Source organism: Physeter macrocephalus, chromosome 17 (genome assembly GCF_002837175.3).
Source record: "Physeter macrocephalus isolate SW-GA chromosome 17, ASM283717v5, whole genome shotgun sequence".
NCBI lineage: Eukaryota > Metazoa > Chordata > Mammalia > Artiodactyla > Physeteridae > Physeter > Physeter macrocephalus.
The window spans coordinates 11,831,096-11,852,552 of NC_041230.1; the positions used below are offsets into that span (position 1 = coordinate 11,831,096).

Sequence of the window (21,457 nt, forward strand, 5' to 3'; positions counted from 1 at the left end):
TCATCATCCTCCCCCTGCCCGCCTCCCCCTCCACCACCGCCAGCCCCCCCGGCCCCTCCTGCACCCCGGTTTGATATCTATGACCCCTTCCACCCCACCGACGAGGCCTATTCCCCACCGCCTGCTCCAGAGCAGAAGTACGACCCCTTTGAGCCCACTGGCTCCAACCCCAGCTCATCGGCGGGTACCCCCTCACCTGAGGAGGAGGAGGAGGAGGAGGAAGAGGAGGAGGAGGAGGAAGAGGAAGAAGAGGAGGAGGAAGGCCTGTCCCAGAGCATCAGCCGCATCTCAGAGACCCTGGCGGGCATCTACGACGACAACAGCCTGAGCCAGGACTTCCCAGGTGACGAGAGCCCGGGCCCGGACCCCCAGCCCCTGCAGCAGACTCCAGCCCCTGGCACACCGCCCCAGGCCGACTCCACCCGGGCCGACGGAGCCACCCGCCGGCGTGTCTTTGTGGTGGGGACCGAGGCGGAGGCCTGTCGGGAAGGCAAGGTCTCCGTGGAGGTGGTGACGGCCGGTGGCGCCGCCCTCCCGCCCCCTCTGATGCCACCGGGCGACTCAGAGATTGAGGAGGGCGAGATTGTCCAGCCTGAGGAGGAGCCCAGGATGGCGATCTCCCTCTTCCGGGCCGGCGGCCGGGCCGCACGACCCCCTCCGGCAGCCCCGGCCCCCCCTGCGGCCCAGCCCCCACCCCCGCCGCCCGCCCCCCGGGCCCCCGAGGGGGACGACTTCTTGTCACTGCACGCGGAGTCTGACGGCGAGGGCGCCCTGCAGGTGGACCTGGGGGAGCCGGCCCCCGCCCCGCCCACTGCAGACACGCGCTGGGGCGGCCTGGACCTGCGCCGCAAGATCCTGACCCAGCGGCGTGAGCGCTACCGGCAGCGCTCGCCCTCCCCAGCCGCCGCCCCCGCCTCCGCTGCCCCCACTGGCCCGCCCACCCGCAAGAAGTCGAGGCGGGAGCGCAAGAGGAGCGGCGGCGAGGCCAAGGAGGCCGCCTCGTCCTCCTCCGGAGCGCAGCCCGCCCCGCCGGCCCCGGCCTCCCCCTGGGACTCCAAGAAGCACCGCTCCCGGGACCGCAAGCTGGGCTCCCACGCCTCGTCGTCCGCCCGCCGCCGCTCGCGGTCCCGCTCTGCCCGCCGCCGCTCACGGAGCACCGACCGGCGCCGCGGGGGCAGCCGCAGGTCCCGGTCCCGGGAGAAAAGGCGGCGGCGGCGGCGCTCGAATTCCCCGCCCCCGGCCACCTCCTCGTCGTCGTCTTCCAGGCGCGAGCGGCACCGCGGCAAGCACCGGGATGGCGGCGGCAGCAAGAAGAAGAAGAAGCGGTCGCGGTCCCGGGGCGAGAAGCGGTCTGGGGACAGTGAGAAGGGCCCTGCCCCGGCCCAGCCACCCTCCGGCCCCACCTCCTTGGGCGGAGAGCGCGACAGCCGCCGCCGGGGGGCTGTGCCGCCCTCCATCCAGGACCTCACGGACCACGATCTCTTTGCCATCAAGCGGACCATCACCGTGGGCCGGCCGGACAAGCCTGACCCCCGAGGCCCCTCACCGGCTCCGGCCTCATCGCCCAAGCGCGAGGTCCTGTACGACTCCGAGGGACTGAGTGCCGAGGAGCGGGGAGGCAAGAGCAGTGAGAAGGACCGGCGCCGCTCTGGGGCTGCCTCCTCCTCCTCTTCCTCCCGGGAGAAGGGATCGCGGCGGAAGGCACTGGACGGGGGGGATCGGGACCGGGACAGGGACAGAGATAGGGACAGGGACAGGTCATCCAAGAAGGCCCGGCCCCCCAAGGAGTTGGCGCCCTCCTCAGGGCCCCCGCCAAAGCCACCTGTCAGCAGCGGTTCAGGCTCCTCGTCCTCGTCGTCCTCCTCATCCTCCCGGAAGGTGAAGCTACAGTCCAAGGTGGCCGTGCTGATCCGAGAGGGTGTCAGCAGCACCACACCAGCCAAGGAGGCCACCTCTGCTGGCCTGGGCTCCATCGGAGTCAAGTTCAGCCGAGACCGAGAGAGCCGCTCCCCCTTCCTCAAGCCGGATGAGCGGGCCCCTACTGAGGTGGCCAAAGCAGCTCAGGGCAGCACCAAGCCCAAAAAGACCAAGGTCAAGGCCAAGGCTGGGGCCAAGAAAGCCAAGGGGACCAAGGGAAAGATCAAGCCATCCAAGACGAGGAAAAAGATCCGCAGCGGTGGGGGCAGCAGCGGGGGCAGCAGTGGCCCTGTGACGCTGAAGAAGTCCAAGGCGGATAGCTGCAGCCAAGCGGCAGGAGCCAGAGGGGCCGAGGAGACTTCCTGGTCCGGGGAAGAGCGGGCAGCGAAGGCCCCTAGCACCCCGCCCCCCAAGGCGGCCCCTCCACCCCCTGCTCTCACGCCCGACTCGCAGACTGTGGATAGCAGCTGCAAGACACCTGAGGTCTCCTTCCTGCCAGAAGAGGCCACTGAGGAGGCTGGAGTCCGAGGTGGGGCGGAGGAGGAGGAAGAGGAAGAAGAGGAGGAGGAGGAGGAGGAGGAGGAGGAGCAGCAGCCGGCCACCAGCACGGCCACCAGCACGGCTGCTGCCGCCCCTAGCACCGCCCCGAGTGCGGGGTCCACGGCTGGTGACTCGGGGGCGGAGGATGGGCCAGCCCCCCGTGTCTCCCAGCTGCCTACACTGCCCCCACCCATGCCCTGGAACCTGCCCGCTGGTGTAGACTGCACTACCAGCGGTGTCCTGGCCTGTGAGTGTTTCCTGGGGGGGCCGGGGCAGATTAGGGTGGACAGACAGAATCAGGGAGGAGGTCATATGGGGACAGACTTGGAGGCAGTGGAGATACCTTGGAAGGGGTGGGTGTAGTGACCAGGACCGGGAGGGCCTCGGGTGGGTGAGGGCCAGTCAGGGTCTGTCCAGAAGGCTCCACGATGTTTGGGTGCACTGGGAGAGTGCTGGGCAGATGGGAGCAGCGGGCAGCCAGTCCAGCAGAGACTGGAGGAGTGGGGTGTGTCCTGGGGTCCACCTAGAGATAGACTGGGGTAGGCTTGGTGGAGGGACTGGAATCGGGGAGCAGGGAGCAGTGTCCCTTAAGGGATGGCAGGAGCCTTTGCTAGACTGCAGAGGTGGGGAGAGAGGCTATGGGGGCTCGGGACCAATTCGTCACTGTGTGACCCTGGCCACACCCCCACCCTCACCCCTGCCCCCCACACACCTTGAGTCCTAAGAACATACAGGGTGTGGGCTGGTTCTCTTGGTGGCTGAGGCCCCTTTTCCCAGTTATGAGCCTGAGACCTTATAGCCTGTCTGGGGGCCCGGGGTGGGAGGTGGCGCACGGCTGGGTGAGGGTCACCCTCTTCTCTTGCGTCAACTCCCAATCCTTGTCGTCCGCTCTCTACCTGCTGCAGTGACTGCACTTCTCTTCAAGATGGAAGAAGCCAATCTGGCAAGCCGAGCAAAGGCCCAGGAGCTGATTCAGGCCACCAACCAGGTGGGCTTCCTTGGGGAAGAGTCCCCGCAGCCCCTTCTCTTGTCCCCTGCTTCGGGTTAGGAGAGGAACTTCAGCTCCCAACAGGCTTTGGGGCAAGGTGTCTGCCAGAAGAGGAGCCTGTTGCCTCTGGGACTGTTGGGAAATCAGGGTGGGAATAGGGGTACATGTTCCGTCCTGTCCTCCCCTCCACCTCCCTTTGCTTATCCTCCAACCTTTTCCCACAGCTTATCCTCCAAACTTTTCCCACAGATCCTCAGCCACAGGAAGCCCCCCTCAAGTCTGGGGGTGACGCCAGCTCCTGTGCCCACCTCTCTGGGTCTGCCCCCTGGCCCCTCCAGCTACCTGCTCCCTGGCAGCCTCCCCCTCGGGGGCTGTGGCTCTACCCCTCCCACCCCCACTGGGCTGGCTGCAGCGTCTGACAAGAGAGAGGGCAGCAGCAGCTCCGAGGGACGTGGTGACACAGACAAGGTGAACTGGGCTTGGGAGAGGTGGGTTGGTGGTGACAGTTTTGCAGAGAACGCAGGCAGATACTGAGATGCAGGGGCCCGAGGAGAATGCCAGAGACTGATGCCAGCAGATGAGAACTTACATAAAACTGAAGTCATTAAATTGTAAGGAGCTAAACTTTCACTTGATTAGATGATTGGGAAAGGGTTGCTAGACAGGTTTTTAAAGAATTTTGTATAGAGATGGGATGCAGGTAGGGAGAGAAGGGAATAGATATGGATATAAACACACACATATTTATACATACACCTTCTACAGTCTACCCTTTGGTCATCTATATTTCTCTCTCTCACCCCTATCTTTTTGTGTAAGGGGGGCTCAGGGTGGTTTACAAACAAAAAATCAAGCATTGGTTCCTGGACGGAGGGAAGAAGAATGGGTGCAGGGCAAACAGGTCCCCCCTTCCCCCCACTACATCTGGCTCCTCCTCCTGGGCCTTGGGGCTGTGTACCTTTTGGTTGGGTCTGGATGCTGGTCGCTATGGCCCTGTCACCAGATGATGGCGCTGCTCACCCTTTTCGCACCCCACATACAGCGCCAGAAGGAAAGCAGAACAAACCCCCGCGTTATAAGCCCCGTATAAACGGAGGTGGGGCCACAGCTTTGATGTGTACTTGTCCATGGCCTGTGCCATGGGCTCCGGGACAGGGATAGTACAGGCCCTGGGACGAGCAGCAGGTCCCTGTTCCGCCAGTGAGGCTGCCCTGTCTGTTCTCTGCCATTGTCCTCTCTTGCCACATATGAGATGGTGCAGACCACAACCCCTTTCTCTTGGCCGCATATTTAGAAACCCACTCCTGTGGGGCTAGGGAGGCCTGAGGAGTACCCCTGGGGTGGCCGTGGCTCCCACAGCAGCTCAGTAGCTCACCCGACAGTTGGCATTCTTTTTTTTTTTTTTTTTTTTTTTTTTTTGCGCTCCGCGGGCCTCTCACTGCTGTGGCCTCTCCCGTTGCGGAGCACAGGCTCTGGACGCGCAGGCTCAGTGGCCATGGCTCACGGGCCCAGCCGCTCCACGGCATGTGGGATCTTCCCAGACGGGCACGAACCTGTGTCCCCTGCATCGGCAGGCGGATGCTCAACCACTGCGCCACCAGGAAAGCCCCAGTTGGCATTCTTGTTTCATGGGAGGTGTTGGCCCTGAAGTCTAGGGTGTCCTGCTCTTCCCAGGCCTCAGTTTACCTGCCCCCATCTTCTCTGGGATGGTAGGGAGCAGCCGCCTGGCTCAGGTCTGTCTCCCTACCAGACTGTAAGGGTAGGGGACACATGGGTCCTGGTCATGGACGCCTGGGACAGCCCAGGGTCCAGCCTGGAGGAGATGCTAGTGACATTGAGAGGCTCAGGCCTGGCCTGGGGTCTGGGGTGACTGCAGCAAGGGAAGAACAGGGCAGACCCTAAGCAGGATTTCCACCTCTGGGAGTAGCCGGATGGTCAAGAAGTCTGAGCTGGTGGGCAGGTGGGTGGAGGTAGGGGTTCTGCAGGAACTCACCTGGCCTTTGCTGTCCATTCTTCCCGCTGTCGCCACCCCCGCCAGTATCTGAAGAAGCTGCACACACAGGAGCGGGCAGTAGAGGAGGTGAAGCTGGCCATCAAGCCGTATTATCAGAAGAAAGACATCACCAAGGAGGAGTACAAGGACATCCTGAGGAAGGCCGTCCACAAGGTGGGGCCCAGAGGGGGACAGGATGCGCAAAGGTGGGGAGAGGATGAGACGGAGTGATGGACGTGAGCAGACAGGTGTACAGAGATGGGGAGACAGAGGGGCAGTGGGTCACTCCGGAAGGCGAGAGGGTGACAGGATTGCCTCAAGCCCACCTGGGCCTGTTCTGCTGGCATCAGGGGGACAAGTAGGGACGTTGGCCCGGATCTTGGCGGAGGGATTCCCATTCCAGTCCCCAGCTGCGCTCAGCAGTCCAGGTGCAGGGGACCCTGGGGGCTGGTGGTGACTGCAGCTGCCCCTTGCCCCCCAGATCTGCCACAGCAAAAGTGGGGAGATCAACCCGGTGAAGGTGAGCAACCTGGTGCGCGCCTACGTCCAACGCTACCGCTACTTCCGCAAGCACGGCCGCAAGCCAGGGGACCCCCCAGGGCCCCCACGGCCGCCCAAGGAGCCGGGACCCCCTGACAAGGGCGGCCCGGGCCTGCCCCTGCCCCCTCTCTGAGATCCCCAGCCGCCCCTTTCCTCCTTCGCTGCCTCTCTGGAATTCTGGACGTATTTATGGCTCCGCCTCCCTACGTCCCTCCCCTGTCAGTGGGATGATTGGGGGAGGGTTGCTGCGGGAAAGAGGAGAGCCCCCTGCCCAGCCCCACTGCCATCTTCCTCGCCCCAAGCCTGTGCCCATTGCCCCTCCCCTCTGTTCATGCCCCTACCCCAATTTCATTAAAGATTTCATGAAATGTTACCCCTGAGCCCCATGACTTTTAGCCCTTTCTTTTCAGAGTCCAGTTTGGGAAAGGGTTGAGGAGGAGCCTTGGCCCAAGTGTGAGGGTGGTTAGCGGGGAAGTAGACGGTGTGACTTGGGAAAAGTGCATTCCTCTCACTGGGCCTGTTTCTTTGTCTATAAAGTGGGTGTTGTGAGGATTAAGAAAGACGCAGGCGGGTGAAGCACTTAGAACCGGACCTGGCACACAGGAAGCCGTTGCTACTGATAGAGAGTGGTGGTGATGGGAGGGAGAGGTCCCTGCCCCACCTGACCAGTGTCTGCCCAGCTCAGGGCCTCTAGGTGCTATTTGTCTAATCTTGGAATTGCCCCAGAAACAGGATCTTTGTCCTCCATTCAGTTGGATTCTCTTTTTACCAGTCCTGTGGGGCTGGGGTGATCTAACTGACTCCCCCGAGATGGAGAGGGAAACTGAGGCACAGAGCAGCAAGGGCCACACAGTGAATCAGGGCTGTGCTGGCCTCCATCAGTCCCTGTTACCCAGAACCCAGGCGCGGTGAGGAGGGGTGGGTGAAGCCAGGCTGCGGGGCGAGGGTGGGTTCTGGTTGGGGGTGGGCTCAGAATTCCTTTACAACTGGCCCTCGCAGGCCCACACGGAGGGGAGCCCAGGGCCCGGAAAGGAGAAGGACTTGCCTGAGGTCACCTAGCAGGAGTTGGGAGGGGACCCAAGGCCCCTGACAGGCAGGACAGTCAGGCGAAAGGCTCTGTGCTTACTGGACGTCAGCCTGAACTGTTTATAGGCAAGATGGGGGTTCCAGATTGAGCCCCAAGGCCGCCCTCAGAGTGGCAACCTTAGAGTCTGACCTGTCTTGTATGTTCCTACTTTGTGAACTTTGCTCCTCTCTAAGCCTCAGTGTCTTGGTCTGTAAAATGGGGGTGTCTGTCACCTACTCACCAGGCCACAGGGAAGAGGTAAGGAGTGTCAGCTGCCCCCTGCACGGTGCCTGGCCTTTATACAGTGAGCACCTAGGATATGAGTGGCTTGCACAGATGGATAAATGGGCCTTAAGAAGGAATGACCCCCACCTCGGGTCAGGGCCGGCCCAGGCACAGTGAACACCAGACAGACAAGCGACGACCATGACCGGAACCAGTTTATTGGTCGAGGCGGAAGGTGAGGGCGCAGGCCTCCCCAGTGACCTCGGAGTCCATGTCCTCCACCAGGTCCTGGAGGTAGGCCTTGTACTGGTCTGAGGTGAGGGAGAGTGGGTGGCTGTTAGAAATGTGAAGGTCCACGGTGTTCTCCAGGGAGGAGGCACCCCCTACCCGCGCCATGTCTAGCAGGGCTCTGAGGCACATGGGCACAACCTGAGGGAGGTGGGGGAGAAAGAGTCAGGGGAAACACCCAGCACCATCTACTGTCGGGGGTGGGTTGAGTACACCGTAATTCCCGAAAGCCCCCACTGTAACCCAGGATGAACCGTTAGGCCCAGGGCTGCTGGGCGTTACAGTTTTCCCCACGTTCACCACCAAGGGAGGCCAAAAATGGTTCTTAGGGCTGAGGCTGCTGAGGGGTTCCTGGAAGCTAGAGCTGAGCAGCTTGTGGTCGGAAGGACTCCCGGGAGCTGTAGTACCTCACACAGGCTGCTAGGACTTGTAGTCCACCAACTTCCCCATGGTTGGGAGAACGCAAAACAGGCTTTGGGGGTGAGGCCGTGGGAGGGACACCAGAAGCTCCTGAGGAGGAACTGGTACTTGCAGAGACTCTTAGAAGTGGGCAGGTGAGTGGAGGTAGGGGTTCTGCAGGAACTGGTACTTGCAGAGACTCTTGTAGTTTCTCCAGGGGGACCGTGGGAGTCGTGGATCCCAGAAGCAACCTCCTCCCTTTTAGGATCTACTCCTCAGCTCCAGGGGCCTGGGGCTGCAGTACCTTGACCATCACGAGCCTCTTGATCCATGGTTGGTCCTGGGGCCATGACTGCCCCACGCAGAACCAGAGGGTGTAGCGCGGTGAGCGTCTGCTTCCTTCGATGAAGGCAATCAGATCTGGGGGCCCAGGAACCTAGTCAGGGATGGGAAGAAGACCCTCTACCTGCCCCTCCCTGCTCCCCCAGAACCTCAGTAAGAGCCTCATCTTCTTCCCTGATCTAAGGCTCAACATATCTCTGCCACCATGACCAGGGGGCTGTTGATTTGGGGAAAGTCCCTCCAGTTCTGGCACGAGGGGAAATGTTCCCCCTCCCTTCCATCAGGGCTGGGCTGGAAGATAGGCCTCCACACACACCTCCCGGAGCCTCAGCATTTGGCTGGGGAAACAGGCCCAGGAGGGGAGTCCACTCCCCCAAGGATGCTCAGTGATTCTGGAGTATAAGGTGGTTGGTGGTGACTGCTCTTTAACCCTTCAAGGCCGTGCTGTCCAGTATGTAGCCATTAGCCACCATGGCTATTTAAGTTTTAACTGTATCTAATGAAAATCAAATAAAACTTAAAAAACTCCCTTCCTCATTTGCACTCACCTCATCTGAGTACTCAGTAGCCACATGTAGCTAGTGGATAGCATACGGGGCAGTGGAAATACAGAGCATTTGCATCACTGCAGAAAGGTCTGTTTGGAGAGCAAAGCCCTAAAGGATTTCTTTCTCCTGCATCTGGCTTCTTTCCCCCGTAATTGTAATAAATGATAACGACTATGGCAGCTAATTCCCCGAAGCACCTTCTGTGCGCTGGGCCCTGTGCCTCCTGCCGGCTCCGGGCAGGCGAGAGAGAGGAGGCGGTCCTCAGACTCCACAGGTTCAGAGCAGTCCAGTCCTTCTCCCCACAGGTTCAACCACAAGCAGAGCGGCAGGGTCTGAATTCGATCCCAAACCTCCTGACCCCAGAGTCTTTAACCACCGTTGCCTGCCGTTTGCACAGCAGAGCTAAGGCCCCGCCTCACTCACCTGCTATGAAGGGCCCCATGTTGAACACGCCTCCTTCCCTGTCCTTGGGCACCTCACCATCAGGCCTGTGACCGCTGCTGGGGAGGAGTTCCTCGCCCACGGCCCAGTACACACGGCAGTGCCCCAGCCTCTGGGCCCGGAGCCACTGCCCGGCCTTCCACAGAGCTAGTCCCCCGCCCAGGCAGCTCAGCACCCGCTGCACGTAGTCTGTCACGCCCCTGTCTGTCAGGGAGGCCGCAGGGTCTGGCAGCCTTACTGGCTGCCCAGGCAGCGTCCTGTCCCCTGCTTCTGACCCCACCAGCCGCAGGCCCCCCGGGCAGAAGACGGTCTGCTGCAAGACTTGGCAGCCCCGGTAGAAGACGGTCACCTCGAACTCCCACTCTGAGCAGCAGTAGCGTGAAGGGGGAGAGAGAAGGAGGGAGTGTCAGGGGGCCCGCGGCCCAGCCCTAGCCCCTCCCACCCCACAGCTGGCGCTCACCTTCCTCGCTCACCAGCAGCTGCTTCAGTGGGTTTTCAGGGGGTCCCGGCTTTGGGCAAGGAGCAGGGACATCTAAGTTGGGGCTCAGCAAGAGCTGAGGGGGGTTCTCGGGGGCCACGGTCAGACCTGAGGGCCCTCCATCTGGGGCCAAGCCCATGCCACTCAGTAACTTCTCCAGAATGGCTTCCTGGAGAGGAAAAAAACAAAAAAAAGGATCCAGGTATTTCCACAGCCTTTTCTGGAGACTTCCCGTGGACCAAGCTTTGTGCTCAGCGACGTGGGGACCCAGAGAGGAGACAGACCTGAGCTTTGCCCTCAAGGGGCTTCTAACCTGGGGCACAGACAGTAAAATATGTACAGCTTTGATGTATGCCGGGCACTACAGTGGCCCGAGGGGAGCAGCTAATTCCACCCAAGGATCTGGCTCTCTGCAAGCGAGACCTGGGCAGAGAGGTCTGGGAAGAATTTCAGAGGGGACTTCCCCTGGCACAGACATCAGCAAGATCAAGGATAGAGAGGTTTTGAGTTCCCAAAACGCTGAGAGAACCCTGCACAGGGAGGAAAGCTCTTAAATCCTAGAAAGGTGGATTAGGGCCTTGAATGCCTGCTGAAAGCTCTGAATTTTCTCCTGAGGATGCTGGGAAGCCACGGAGGGCTGTGGGCAGGGGGTGGGGGGACAGGGTCAGCACTGAAGTTGGGGACCGACTGCAGGGGACAGAATGGAGCCTGGGGTGATGGTCCAGGGGAAGAAGATGAGGCCTGAATAGGCCCATGAGGACGCAGAGAGGGGATGGGGCAGAGACTGAGAGCAGGATGGTCGGGGCGCATTCTTACCTGGATGTCAGAGGTACTGTATCTGCCATTGGTGTCTAGAGAGGTGTCTGGCTCAGATAAATCCTCAACTCCTGTGGAGAAAGGTGGGGAGTGGAGTGGGGGCGCTGGGGACACTCGAAATCCCATCCCTCTAAGTGAAGCCTCACTTCCAGCACACCTGAGGTCACAAACTCATAAATCTTGTGCGGGTTGTGGGGGTCCTTGCTGTGGTCCTCTGCTAAACGCAACGCTTCCTTCCGGTTCAGGGCGGACCGGAAATTCCTCTTCCAGGTGGGCAGGTCGGGCTTATCCTTCCCGGGAGTGTAGGCACCACTGGCCTCAGCCCAGGCCTAGGGGACCAGTGGTACCAAGACAGTGGAGAGGATGACTTAGACCTTGCCCCAGGGGTCCCAACCCTGTCTCCTCTCGTCCTAACACCGTCCTCCCCCCGACACGTTCTAACTTGGCAAGGTTCCGTCCCCAAACTCTCAGATTCTCTGCGCCCCGAATCCCCCTACCACCACCCTTCAAAAACCTTTGCTTTCTAAGCCAGCCTTCCAGGTCCTAATGGGTGTCTAACTCTGCCACCAACCTGCCCCAGGACACCCTCTGTAATAACCCCGCCCCCTCGCACTCTAACTCGGCTTAGCACCACCGGTGTATCCTAATTTGGTGGTAAGAAACCTCAGCTTCAGGGCCAAGTCTCGCCTCTAATATTCTAACACCGGCCCCCAGAAATTCTACAACGAAGAGCCCCACCCCGGGGGCCCCGAACTCCCCAGGATGCATTTCCTTCGCTTTCCCGATTCTGTTACCGGAACCTGGCAGCTCTAATCCTGACTGCTCTCCGACACCAGTCCGTGGATCCTACTAACTTCACCCCTTCCCGTTCTAACTCCACCCACCTCAGTCTTTCAGAATGAGAGCAGGCCTCTCCAGGCCTGCTAATCCCGCCTTCTCAGCTCCGCCCCCTCGGAGTCCACCCCGCCCAGCGCGCCCGCACCTGGAAAATGCCGAAGTCCTCCAGCTGGGCATCCTGCCGCAAGCCATGCTTCCAAGGGATGCGGAAGCGCGTGCGGCTCTCATCCAGCCACGCCACGCCCTCCAGCTGCCCCTGGTCCAGCTGAGATACCAGCCAGGGCAGGATGCGAGGCTTTTGTGTTCCCATGGTCAGGCCTGCGCGCAGAGAACAGATCCTAGGTACAGGCGGCCTCCCAGGCCCACCCCGTCCGGGGGTTCCGCACCCAGACCTCCCTCACGGGCCACGGCGCAGGTCTCTCACCTATATTTTCCTGGGGTACAAACAGGAGACCTTCTCCCATCCTCCAGCGAGGCTCTCTAATTCGGCGAGAACTCCCTCCCACGCCCATTTTACACCCCCCCTCCTTTCCCCAGCTTCTTCTGGGTAGATACCTCTACCTCCCTCAATTGCGCCCGTGTAGACCTTCCCTCTTCCATTGAAAGCCCGTCCTTCCCCCATCACCCAAGGCAGGTACTCCCATTTCCAAGATTGAGCCCTCCCTCTAGCTATTGCAGTACAGACGCTAGTGACCTGTAGACCGCTACCTCCCGCAGTTACCCCAAGGTAGACCCCCTTTCACAGTTCCCCCCGTCCCGATGATCCCCTCACCCATTCCCACCGTAGACCATCCACAATCCCTCCCAAACTGACAGTCTCCCTCCTCCAGGGCACGTCCCCACTTTCTAAAGTGGACTGCCTCCCATTCTCAGAGTCCGTCCATCTCTCCCCGAGATCCCCCAGTGTAGACGCCTCCTCTCCCCTCCTCTCCTCTCCTTTTACTACGTTTGCTTTTTTTTACAGCCGATCTCGGAACCAGTCATTGCTTCACTTTTTTTCCTTCTTGCTTCACTTTCCCGCAGACTACACAACCCCCCTTCTCCACTGCCAGGGTAGACCCCTCCTTTCTCCGATTCCTCACTTCTGGACGCCACCTACTCCCCAGTTACCTATGTTTCCTATGTGGTGGGTCGGGGCGCGCAGAGTGCCCCGACCACGCCTGTCTTTGGGGTTTCGTACCTCTCGAACTCTCAGCTGCACACCCCACTTCCTGTCAGCTGAGCTTTAGAGGTGGGGCTTCCTTTTCTATCGACTTCCTGAAATAAAAACGACTTCACCGTCGTTTGCTTGACTCCAAAACCAAAGAGGCTGCTCGGTAAGCGCGGGCGTCGCCCCCCCAACCCCATGCCCTTTTTAGGCCTTCCGACCGCGGGCATGCTGGGAACGTCACATGCAAATTAGGCGGGACTAACGCTCCTCCCCTCTACGTTTGGGCCGTCCCCAACCCGGCCCAGTGCGCAGGCGCGGGAAAGTTGAACTAAGAACAGAAAGTTTATACAAGTTCAGTGGAGGAGGTGGCGGCGGCGGGGCCTGGGACCAGGTGAGCGGAACGTTAGCGAGGGCTAGGTGAGGAGGAAAGAAGAGGGAGCCTGGATCCAGGAGGGGGCAACTCTCCCGCTTCTCCGACCTCCGAGGGTCCTGGGTCCCCCAAATTCTAGCCTCAGAGAGTGGAACTACACCTCCCAGCAGGCTGCGCGGAGAACCAGTAACGGACGGAGGGGAATGTTTGCTATGAAGCCTGCTGGGATTGGTAGTTCTCGACCCTCGACGGACGTGAGCAGCTTGGCATATACCTTCAGAATCAAGAAGTCCCCAAGCCCCCTTCTCCCTCGGGGACTCAGAAGTCTGAGGACCCCGCCCCCTTCTCTCTTAGACTCAAGAGTTCACACCCCCATCCCCCTTCTCCGAAAACTCAAGAGTCCAGGCCTCCAGCCCTTCCTCCCTTAGACCCAAGAATCTGGATCCCCAGCCTTCTCCTCTCCCAGGATCAAGGTGTCTTCCTCCTCATCCCTCTTCTCCATCTGGTGACTTAAGCGTCTGGGCCCCCAGACCCCCAACTCCCGTAAAGGACCTGGGATTGCAGACCCTCAGCCCCTTCCCTCTTTGGGGACTCACAAGTCCTGACCCCCTCCTCATTCGGGGACTAGGAATTTGGGACCCCAGCCTCTACTTCCCGCTGAACCCTGGAGCCCATCCTCCAGCTCCCTCTCTCACAGGTGCCCCCATGGCAGGCTCGGAAGAGCTGGGGCTCCGAGAAGACACACTGAGGGTCCTAGCTGCCTTCCTAAGGCGAGGTGAGGCTGCGGGGTCTCCCATTCCGACCCCACCCAGGTAAGAGTAGTTGCCCTCCTCCCTCAGGGAACGGCATTTGGGGTGGGCCCCTCTCCACCTCTTGCTCCTGGACTCAGTCTGTCTCTTTCCCCCCCCTCTTTATATCTGGCTCCACTCCTTGTCCTGGGGGTTGCAGGGAAAGGCCCTCAGTGGGAGGACAAAGGGACTGCTTGCAAAGGGCCTTTGGTGTCACTCTCTGAGGTCCCCTTCCCCAGGAGCCCTGCCCGAGAGGAGCCAACAGACTTCCTGAGCCGCCTTCGAAGATGTCTTCCCTGCTCCCTGGGGCGAGGAGCAGTTCCGCCTGAGTCCCCTCGGCCTTGCTCCCTGCCCCTCCGGCCATGCTATGGTTCAGAGCCTGGTAAGAGATTTCCCTCGATCACCCAAGAACTGGCAGCTTTGATTCTTAAAGCATTGAGAGGATAAGGAACTAGTTCAAGACCACTCAGCTAAGGGGGTAGCTGTGGGGGATCTCCAGCACCTACCCTCACCCCCAACCCCCAGTTGGTTTACTATCTGTCAATTCTGTGAGCAGGCTTCAGGAGGGCTTTTGGTGCCTTTCTTTCTTTCTTTCCTTTTTTTTTTTTTAACATCTTTATTGGAGTATAATTGCTGTACAATGGTGTGTTAGTTTCTGCTATATAACAAAGTGAATCAGCTATACATGTACATATATCCCCATATCCCCTCCCTCTTGCATCTCCCTCCCACCCTCCCTATCCCACCCCTCTAGGTGGACTTACAATGGTGTGTTAGTTTCTGCTTTATAACAAAGTGAATCAGTTATACATATACATATGTTCCCATATCTCTTCCCTCTTGCGTCTCCCTCCCTCCCACCCTCCCTATCTCACCCCTCTAGGTGGTCACAAAGCACCGAGCTGATCTCCCTGTGCTATGCGGCTGCTTCCCACTAGCTATCTATTTTACATTTGGTAGTGTATATATGTCCATGCCACTCTCTCACTTCGTTTTGGTGCCTTTCTATTTGTTATCTCTCTCTTTCCACACATGCTTCCTTGCCCCTAAGACTTTTGTAGCCACCAATACCCCCAATAGGGAGGCGGGAAACCTGATTTCCAGTCACAATTCCCTGGCTGTTTTGGTTACATGAATCCTTTTCTCCAGTAGCAAAGTAGGAATGGGGGCGGGGGTGGATACTGGACTTGATCAAGAGTGACCAGTAGGTTTCTTCTCATATGTGATACTGGATAGACAAGCAATGGCTACTGGGAGTGCTCGCTTGGAGAGGATTTCACAGCTGGGGAGAAGAGTTCTGTGATGAGTTGTTGCCTGAAATGGGCAAGGGATAGAGTGGTAATAGCTGGAGTGCCATGTGTTTGCCTTCCTTACATGGGATAATCTTCAAGTTCCAGTTCGGCTCAAACCTTCGAAGTCCAATTTGGGGAAAAGTAAAAGGGTCTTTTACCAAGTTTGCTCACTGGGCCTCAATTTATCCCATTCTGAAATGGAAATCATTGCTACCTGGCAAGGTGGTTGGGAGGAGAGAATCCCTAAGTTCCTTATGTCCTGAAGACCCATCATTGGCTCTTTTCATCCCAGGCCCAGCTACTCCAGATTTCTATGCCCTGGTGGCCCAGCGGCTGGAACAGCTGGTCCAAGAGCAACTGAAATCCCCACCTAGCCCAGGTGAGGTGCAGAAGGGCCCTGGAGAAGGATGAGGGTAGAAGGGTCGCCAGGGTTCTGCCCCCAGCCAAATTCTCTTCTGCCCCCCAGAATTACAGGGTCACGCACCCACAGAGAAGGAAGCCCTGCTGCGAAAGCTGGTGGCCTTGCTGGAGGAAGAGGCAGAAGTCATCAACCAGAAGGTGATGGGCGGTCTGTTCCATCCCTTAGCTAGGATAGGAGTTGCGGCATGGTTCCGCACTGGGACCTGAATCTGGATCTGCATTCTCATTGGATGGTCAGGTGGGGAGAAGGTGGGACAAGGCTTCAGTGAAGGGGTGAGTGACAGGTAAGCCAGGGCAATACTTTAAATTAGTGACGTTCTTTGATCGTCAAAGGGGCGTGGCCTGAAGGCAGAGGGGTGTGGCCACCAGAAACTGTTCTAGGAAGGAGATTGGACGAGGTGAGGCGGTAAGGGAATGTATGGTGATGGGAAAGGGAGGAGGGGGTAGCTTGAAGACAGCTGTCTAAAATCTGAAGCCCTGATTGACTATATAGGGACGTTGCTTAGAACATGGGGGAAATGGACTGCCGGAGGGAGTGTGGCTTGTGACTCGGTTCTGGAATGAGGTTGGGTCAGGATCTTGGGCAAAGTGTATGGCCTTATAATATGCATTGTCTGGTAGAAGGCAAGGTTGCCGTAGTCACTGGCTTGGCCTTCGGGGAAGCCCACAGGGGCGTGGCTAGAATGTTAGCATGCTAGAACACAGCTAATACAGGGCTTGGTCCTGATTGGCTGTCGAGGCCTTGGCAGGGGCGTGGCTTGGCTTCTCCGGTTCTAGGCCATCTTGCTGTGAGTAGTTTGGCCGAGATCATATAATCTCGTTTGTGATTGGCAGATGTGCTGGATAAGGGCGTGGCTTAGGGCGTCAGTTGTATCTAGACCTCGCTTGAAGCCATGCCTCCCAGCCTCCCATTGGCTGGCTACGAGGGTGTGACTGAGGCAGACCCCGCCTCTTCCCCTCCCTGCCCCACAGCTGGCCTCAGACCCCGCCCTGCGGCGCAAGCTGGCCCGCCTCTCCGCCGGTTCCTTCAGCCGCCTAGTGGAGCTCTTCTCTAGCCGGGAGGGCAACCCTAGCCCAAGCCAAGCACGCCCCTCGCTGCCGTGCCCCGGGCCCCCACCGCCTTCCCCGGAGCCTCTGGCCCGCCTGGCCCTGGCCATGGAGCTGAGCCGGCGCGTGGCCAGGCTGGGGGGCACCCTGGCCGGTCTCAGCGTAGAGCACGTGCACAGCTTTGCGCCCTGGATCCAGGCCCACGGGGGCTGGGTGAGCCGCTAAAGCCTCTCTGGGCTTCCCTTTACCTAACTGTAATTTTAACTGTATGTGTGTGTATTGGGGGTGGGCGGGGTGGGCGGGGTGGGCGCGGAGGCTCTTAGGCTTCCTTTCAGACATCACGGGTGTCCTCCCAGCTCCACCATTCATCCGTTCTGTGTTTATTGAGCACCTAATGTACACGAGGCACTGTAGTGATCAGTGCAGATGCTATGCCCAGCTTAAACCACTCTGGTATACACTAACAGTTATGAGCTAGAAACAAGTTTCCTCATCCGTAAAGGAAGGAGAATTGTATACCTACCTCAAAGGGTTATTGTGAGGATTGAAATGGGATCATCCTTGTAAGTACTTGACATTTATGTGATTATCTGGTGACTGTCTGCCTGTGCAGCACTGCCTGCGGGAATGCCCTTTGCCTGGTATCCCCCTGCCTTGCTTCCTCTGCCGCTCTGCTCAGGTATCACTCTCAGCGAGCCCCTCCCTGATCCCCATTTAAAATCGCAGCCACCTCCATACCATCCCACCTTACCTTGCTTGCTCACTGCTTTAAATCCAGTGCTGGGCTCAGAGCTGGATTAAGCTCCTGTGTACTGGTTGTGTGACCTAGGCAACTGTCCCCGTCTCCCTGAACACTAATCTCACGCCGCTCAATGGGCACCATCTCACTTACCTGCCTCATCACTGCCAGGCTCTCAGAATGTAAGCATTGCTTCATAGACTGGCAGGAGCTGGCTAGGTGCGTTTGAGGAGCAGAAAGACAGCCAGTAGGGCTGGAGCAGGGTGAGTGAGGGGGAGATGGTGGGAGATGATAGCAGGAGGGGCGGCCAGATCATGCCAGGCTTTAGGCCTTGTGGTCAAGGTAAGAACTTGCACTTTGACTCAGTGAGCCAGGAGTCCTAGGAGGGCTCAGAGTAGACGGATGCGAGCTGTCTTGGGTGGTCACAGGTGCCCTCTGGCGGCCGTATGGAGAATACTGTAGGGAGCAAATACTCTAGGGGGCAAAGACCCAAGGGGGTGACTGGGCTGGTCCAGGGAGAAGGTGAGGGTGGATCAAACCAGGGTCGGGGTAGTAGAGAATTCTGGATTTAATTTGGAGGTAGACCTGACAGACTTTGCTCATGGAGTGGATGGGAGACAGGAGTCAAGGATGATGCCAAAGATGCTGGCCTGAGCAGCTGCAGGGCTACATCTGATGTCCTCTGGGACCAGAAAGAGCAGAGTGGAGGGGAAGGTGGGGAGCAGGTTTGGGGAAGAGGCAGAGGTGATCGGAGGTGGTCCAGTTAAGGGAGAGAGACCCCTGAGACCTCAAAGCAAGATGATGACGGGACAGTCGATATTAGTGTCTGTAGCTCAGAGCAGAAGCTGGTTTATTTGTAAAATCATTTTATTTGTTAAGGAATGATAACAGGTAAGCTTGGCCAGGTACTCAGCCAAGGACTTTAGTGGAATGATCCCATTGAAACCCCACAACAACCTTATGGGATTCGATTATTATCCTGGTTTTATGGAGACTGAGGGAAAGTCCCTTATGCAGGGTGGGGGACTGGAATTAGGGCTTTAACACAAAGCCAGGGCTCTTTATCATTAAAGCTCCAGGACCCTGTTTGTTACCCTTCTTTGAGTCTCTGTCCACCCCGTCTGGGGCTCTGTCTCCCCCCGCCCCTCCTGGGACTCTGTTCCCATCCACCCCAAGTCTCTGAGCCTTTCTTGGGGTCTCCATCCCTCATCCCTGTTCACCTCTCTCTGGGTCTCTTTCCCCTCCCCATCTCTGGTTCCTTGCCTTCCCCGTCTCTGCTCTCACTGGGCTGGTGTGGATGCTGCTGTGAGTGGAGGACGCCTCTCTGCTCATGGGGCTCTGCCACTTTTCCCTTCTAGGGGGGCATCCTGGCAGTTTCACCTGTGGACTTGAACTTACCCCTGGACTGAGCTTTTCCTCAGAAGCTGCTACAAGATTGGACCTCATGTCCCTGCACTCTTTTTCCAAGCCTTCCTATTCCACTCAGGGCTGTGGGGTGGTGCCCACCCTCTCTGTTTTTGCCAAAAAAGAAAGTTTAAAATGTTTTGACATTAAAAACTTTTTTAAAAGTATTTAATGATTTGTCCTTTCACTCAAGAACTAAAGTTCTAAGTACAGGAGATTTGGTTTGGAGAGCTCTCTGGTTTATAAGCTGAGGAAAGAACCAATTTATTCAATCTAGAAATATTTATTTGGGGCACCTACAAGCACCTGTCACCTAAATATACAGCATATTTGAGGATACCTGTAAATATGATTACAGCTAATTATATTTTTCCCCTATTGCATGATTTATGTATTCCAGCTAATCCTGTGTTGATAGTCCTGGAGTCTTTCTAGCTATTTCCAGAAGAAAACTATGATCTTTCTTCACAAGACATCCAGAACACCACCCTTTTCTCATTTTTCTCTTCACACAGCTCCTTCTGAGCCCTTTTTGCTGGTTTCTCCTCATCTGCCTGTCCACCAGAAATTTGTCACCTTTTTAGGGCTATCACCCCCTTCACCGAATTATGTTTGTAAATGCCTAAAATGAAACGCACAGGATCACAAAGGAAGCCAAGTACAGTCGAGCCTCAGTATTCGCGGATTCTGTATTTTTTTTTCGAATTCGCCTACTCGCGAACATTTATTTGTAGTCCACAAACTAATACTCACGTGCTTTCGCAGTTGTTGGCAGGCGTGCTTGTGTTCAGAGCAGCAAAGGATCTGACTCGCCCGATGGGCACCTTTCAGCTCAAATCAGACGAGGCAAAGCGCCTTCTTGTTTCAGCTCTCAACACTGTCTACAAGCGTCCTTTCTGCAGTCTATTTAGTGCCACATTTTTCACATTTCTGTGCTTTTTTGTGGTGATTTCACTGTTTGAAAGGGCCCCAAGCATAGCGCTGGAGTGCTGGCTAGCATTCCTAAGTGCACAAAGGCTGCAATGTGCCTCAATTAGACAAGCTTCGTTGTAGATAATTTTTGTTACACTGCTGTTGGCTGTGAGATCACTGTGAATGGACCAACTCTATATTAAATAACGTGTCTTTAAACACAAAACACACAGAAAACCTGATTATATGTTGATGGGTTGGCAAAAGTGTTGTGACAAGATGCTCGTGGGAGCCTGACCCTGTATCTCCCTCAGGATCAATGGCTTGGTGTTTGCCAGTTCAGTGTTCACAGCGACTTTATAGGACGTAACTAGCACAAATAATAAGAATTGAGTGTATGTGGAAATAAAGCTTTCAAAATTTTAAAAAATATATTTATTTTATTTGGTTGCGCCGGGTCTGTAGTTGTGGCAGGCGGGTTCCTTAGTTGCGGCATGCAGGCCCCTTAGTTGTGGCATGTGAACTCTTAGTTGCGGCATGCATCTGGGATCTCTTTTCCTGACCAGGGATCAAAGCCAGGCCCCTGCATTGGGAGCGTGGCCTCTTAACCACTGCGCCACCAGGGAAGTCCCAAAGCTTTCAAGATTAATATAAAAATTAGTGGCTTAATAATAGGCATGCTGGGCTTGGTGGCGCAGTGGTTAAGAATCCGCCTGCCAATGCATGGGACACGGGTTCGGGCCCTTGTCCGGGAAGATCCCGCATGCCGCGGAGCAACTAAGCCCGTGCGCCACAACTACTGAGCCTGTGCTCTAGAGCCTGCGAGCCACAACTACTGAGCCCGTGTGCCACAACGACTGAAGCCTGTGTGCCTAGAGCCCGTGCTCCGCAACAAGAGAAGCCACCGCAATGTGAAGCCCACACACCGCAATGAAGGCCCAACGCAACCAAAAATAAATAAAATAAATAAATTAAAAAAAAATAATAATAATAGGCATGCCTTCTCATTAACACATTCATTAAAAACACCTAGGGTGGGTCTCGTAACCATGATTTCTAAATAGAACAGGAATGACATTTGGAGGCAGATTAGTTATTACCGTAACAAGTCATATACATTTCTTGGCTTATAATAACACACTATAATCTCAGTTTCTGTGGGTCAGGGGTGCAGGTGCAGCTTAGTGGGGTGCTTGGCTCAGGATGTGACTATGCTGCTATCAAGGTTTCAGCTTCAATCTCATCTGAGGCTCGGGGGCCTCTTCCCAGTGCACGTGGTTTTAGCAGGACAATCGGTGTGGCCTCACCTGATTAAGTCAGGCCCACCCAGGAAAATCTCCCTTTTGATGAATTTAAAATTAACCAATTTGAGGGACTTCCCGGGTGGTCCAGCCGTTAAGACTCTGCTCTCCCAATGCAGGGGGCTCAGGTTCGATCCCTGGTCAGGGAACTAGATCCCGAATGCCGCAACTCAGACACGGCACAGCTAAATAAGTAAATAAATAAATAAATAAATAAATAAATAATAAAAAGAATTAACCAATTTGAAGCCTTAATGTCATCCACAAACTCCCTTCACCCTTGCCATATAAGGTCACCTAATCAAGGGAGTGACATCCATCTCCTTGGTCATATAACCCAACCTACTCCTTGGTATGTAACACCAGGGGGCAGAGTTCATGGGGGCCATCTTAGAATCCTGCTCACCACAGGAGTATCTACAGCAACGGTCATGTGACATGCAAACCTCTGTGATTTATATTGCGGAACCAGGCACAGGAGCTAATCCTATTTTGATGTGTTGCCCAAATTCTCAGTTGAAGGAAGGACTGAGTTCCAGTTTAGCGAGAGATGTAAGTTTCTACCATCGCAGGTCATGGACACTTGACTCTCCAGTTTGACTCAGCTCTTCTAGCC

At 57.0% G+C, this 21,457-nt stretch overlaps 3 protein-coding genes across 14 annotated transcripts in view; 2 read left to right on the top strand and 1 right to left on the bottom strand.

Annotated features, from left to right (window-relative positions):
* The window catches only part of SCAF1 (SR-related CTD associated factor 1), a 16,022-nt gene extending 8,762 nt beyond the window's left edge, over nt 1-7,260 (top strand). The window contains exons 7-11 of the mRNA XM_024132461.3: nt 18-2,704; nt 3,363-3,445; nt 3,695-3,913; nt 5,484-5,612; nt 5,920-7,260. Of these exons, the coding sequence (XP_023988229.2) occupies nt 18-2,704; nt 3,363-3,445; nt 3,695-3,913; nt 5,484-5,612; nt 5,920-6,111 (3,310 nt within the window). The 3' untranslated portion in view covers nt 6,112-7,260. The remainder of the gene's footprint in view (nt 1-17; nt 2,705-3,362; nt 3,446-3,694; nt 3,914-5,483; nt 5,613-5,919) is intronic.
* A 206-nt stretch (nt 7,261-7,466) lies between these two features.
* IRF3 (interferon regulatory factor 3) lies at nt 7,467-12,700 on the bottom strand. Of its 4 annotated transcripts, none has more exons than XM_007112438.4 (8): nt 12,599-12,700; nt 11,564-11,736; nt 10,739-10,910; nt 10,582-10,652; nt 9,748-9,934; nt 9,270-9,650; nt 8,261-8,376; nt 7,467-7,698 (listed from the first exon to the last, which is right to left on the bottom strand). In XM_007112438.4, the coding sequence occupies exons 2-8, from the start codon at nt 11,726-11,728 to the stop codon at nt 7,486-7,488; spliced, it is 1,305 nt and encodes a 434-aa protein (XP_007112500.1). In that variant the 5' UTR covers nt 11,729-11,736; nt 12,599-12,700; the 3' UTR covers nt 7,467-7,485. The 4 variants fall into 4 exon arrangements, with proteins under 4 accessions (XP_007112500.1, XP_007112499.1, XP_007112498.1 ...); XM_007112437.4 differs by having other exon boundaries at nt 12,529-12,650; XM_007112436.4 differs by lacking the exon at nt 12,599-12,700 and adding an exon at nt 11,843-12,591.
* Nucleotides 12,701-12,702: 2 nt separating this feature from the next.
* Nucleotides 12,703-18,790, top strand: BCL2L12 (BCL2 like 12). 9 transcript variants are annotated; one of them, XM_028477397.2, is made up of 8 exons: nt 12,857-12,959; nt 13,293-13,411; nt 13,636-13,750; nt 13,966-14,108; nt 15,311-15,397; nt 15,485-15,576; nt 16,411-16,698; nt 18,583-18,790. In XM_028477397.2, exons 3-8 carry the CDS (start codon nt 13,644-13,646, stop codon nt 18,631-18,633), a joined length of 768 nt encoding a protein of 255 aa, XP_028333198.1. In that variant the 5' UTR covers nt 12,857-12,959; nt 13,293-13,411; nt 13,636-13,643; the 3' UTR covers nt 18,634-18,790. The 9 variants fall into 9 exon arrangements, with proteins under 9 accessions (XP_028333201.1, XP_028333202.1, XP_007112502.1 ...); XM_028477398.2 differs by lacking the exon at nt 13,293-13,411 and adding an exon at nt 13,106-13,192 and having other exon boundaries at nt 12,860-12,959; XM_028477400.2 differs by lacking the exons at nt 12,857-12,959; nt 13,293-13,411 and adding an exon at nt 12,703-12,734.
* Nucleotides 18,791-21,457: the final 2,667 nt, after the last annotated feature.

What these genes read in the sequence shown, in the direction of transcription:
- IRF3 (XM_007112436.4), bottom strand. Translation starts at nt 11,930, where the DNA reads ATGGGCGTGGGAGGGAGTTCTCGCCGAATTAGAGAGCCTCGCTGGAGG. An exon ending in ACAGTACCTCTGACATCCAG is followed by an intron (nt 9,935 to 10,581) that starts GTAAGAATGCGC and finishes TTTCCTCTCCAG; the next exon opens with GAAGCCATTCTGGAGAAGTT. An exon ending in GCTGCTGGTGAGCGAGGAAG is followed by an intron (nt 9,651 to 9,747) that starts GTGAGCGCCAGC and finishes ACTGCTGCTCAG; the next exon opens with AGTGGGAGTTCGAGGTGACC.
- BCL2L12 (XM_028477400.2), top strand. Translation starts at nt 13,644, where the DNA reads ATGGCAGGCTCGGAAGAGCTGGGGCTCCGAGAAGACACACTGAGGGTC. An exon ending in ATGCTATGGTTCAGAGCCTG is followed by an intron (nt 14,109 to 15,310) that starts GTAAGAGATTTC and finishes TTTTCATCCCAG; the next exon opens with GCCCAGCTACTCCAGATTTC. An exon ending in TCCAGGCCCACGGGGGCTGG is followed by an intron (nt 16,699 to 18,582) that starts GTGAGCCGCTAA and finishes TTTCCCTTCTAG; the next exon opens with GGGGGCATCCTGGCAGTTTC.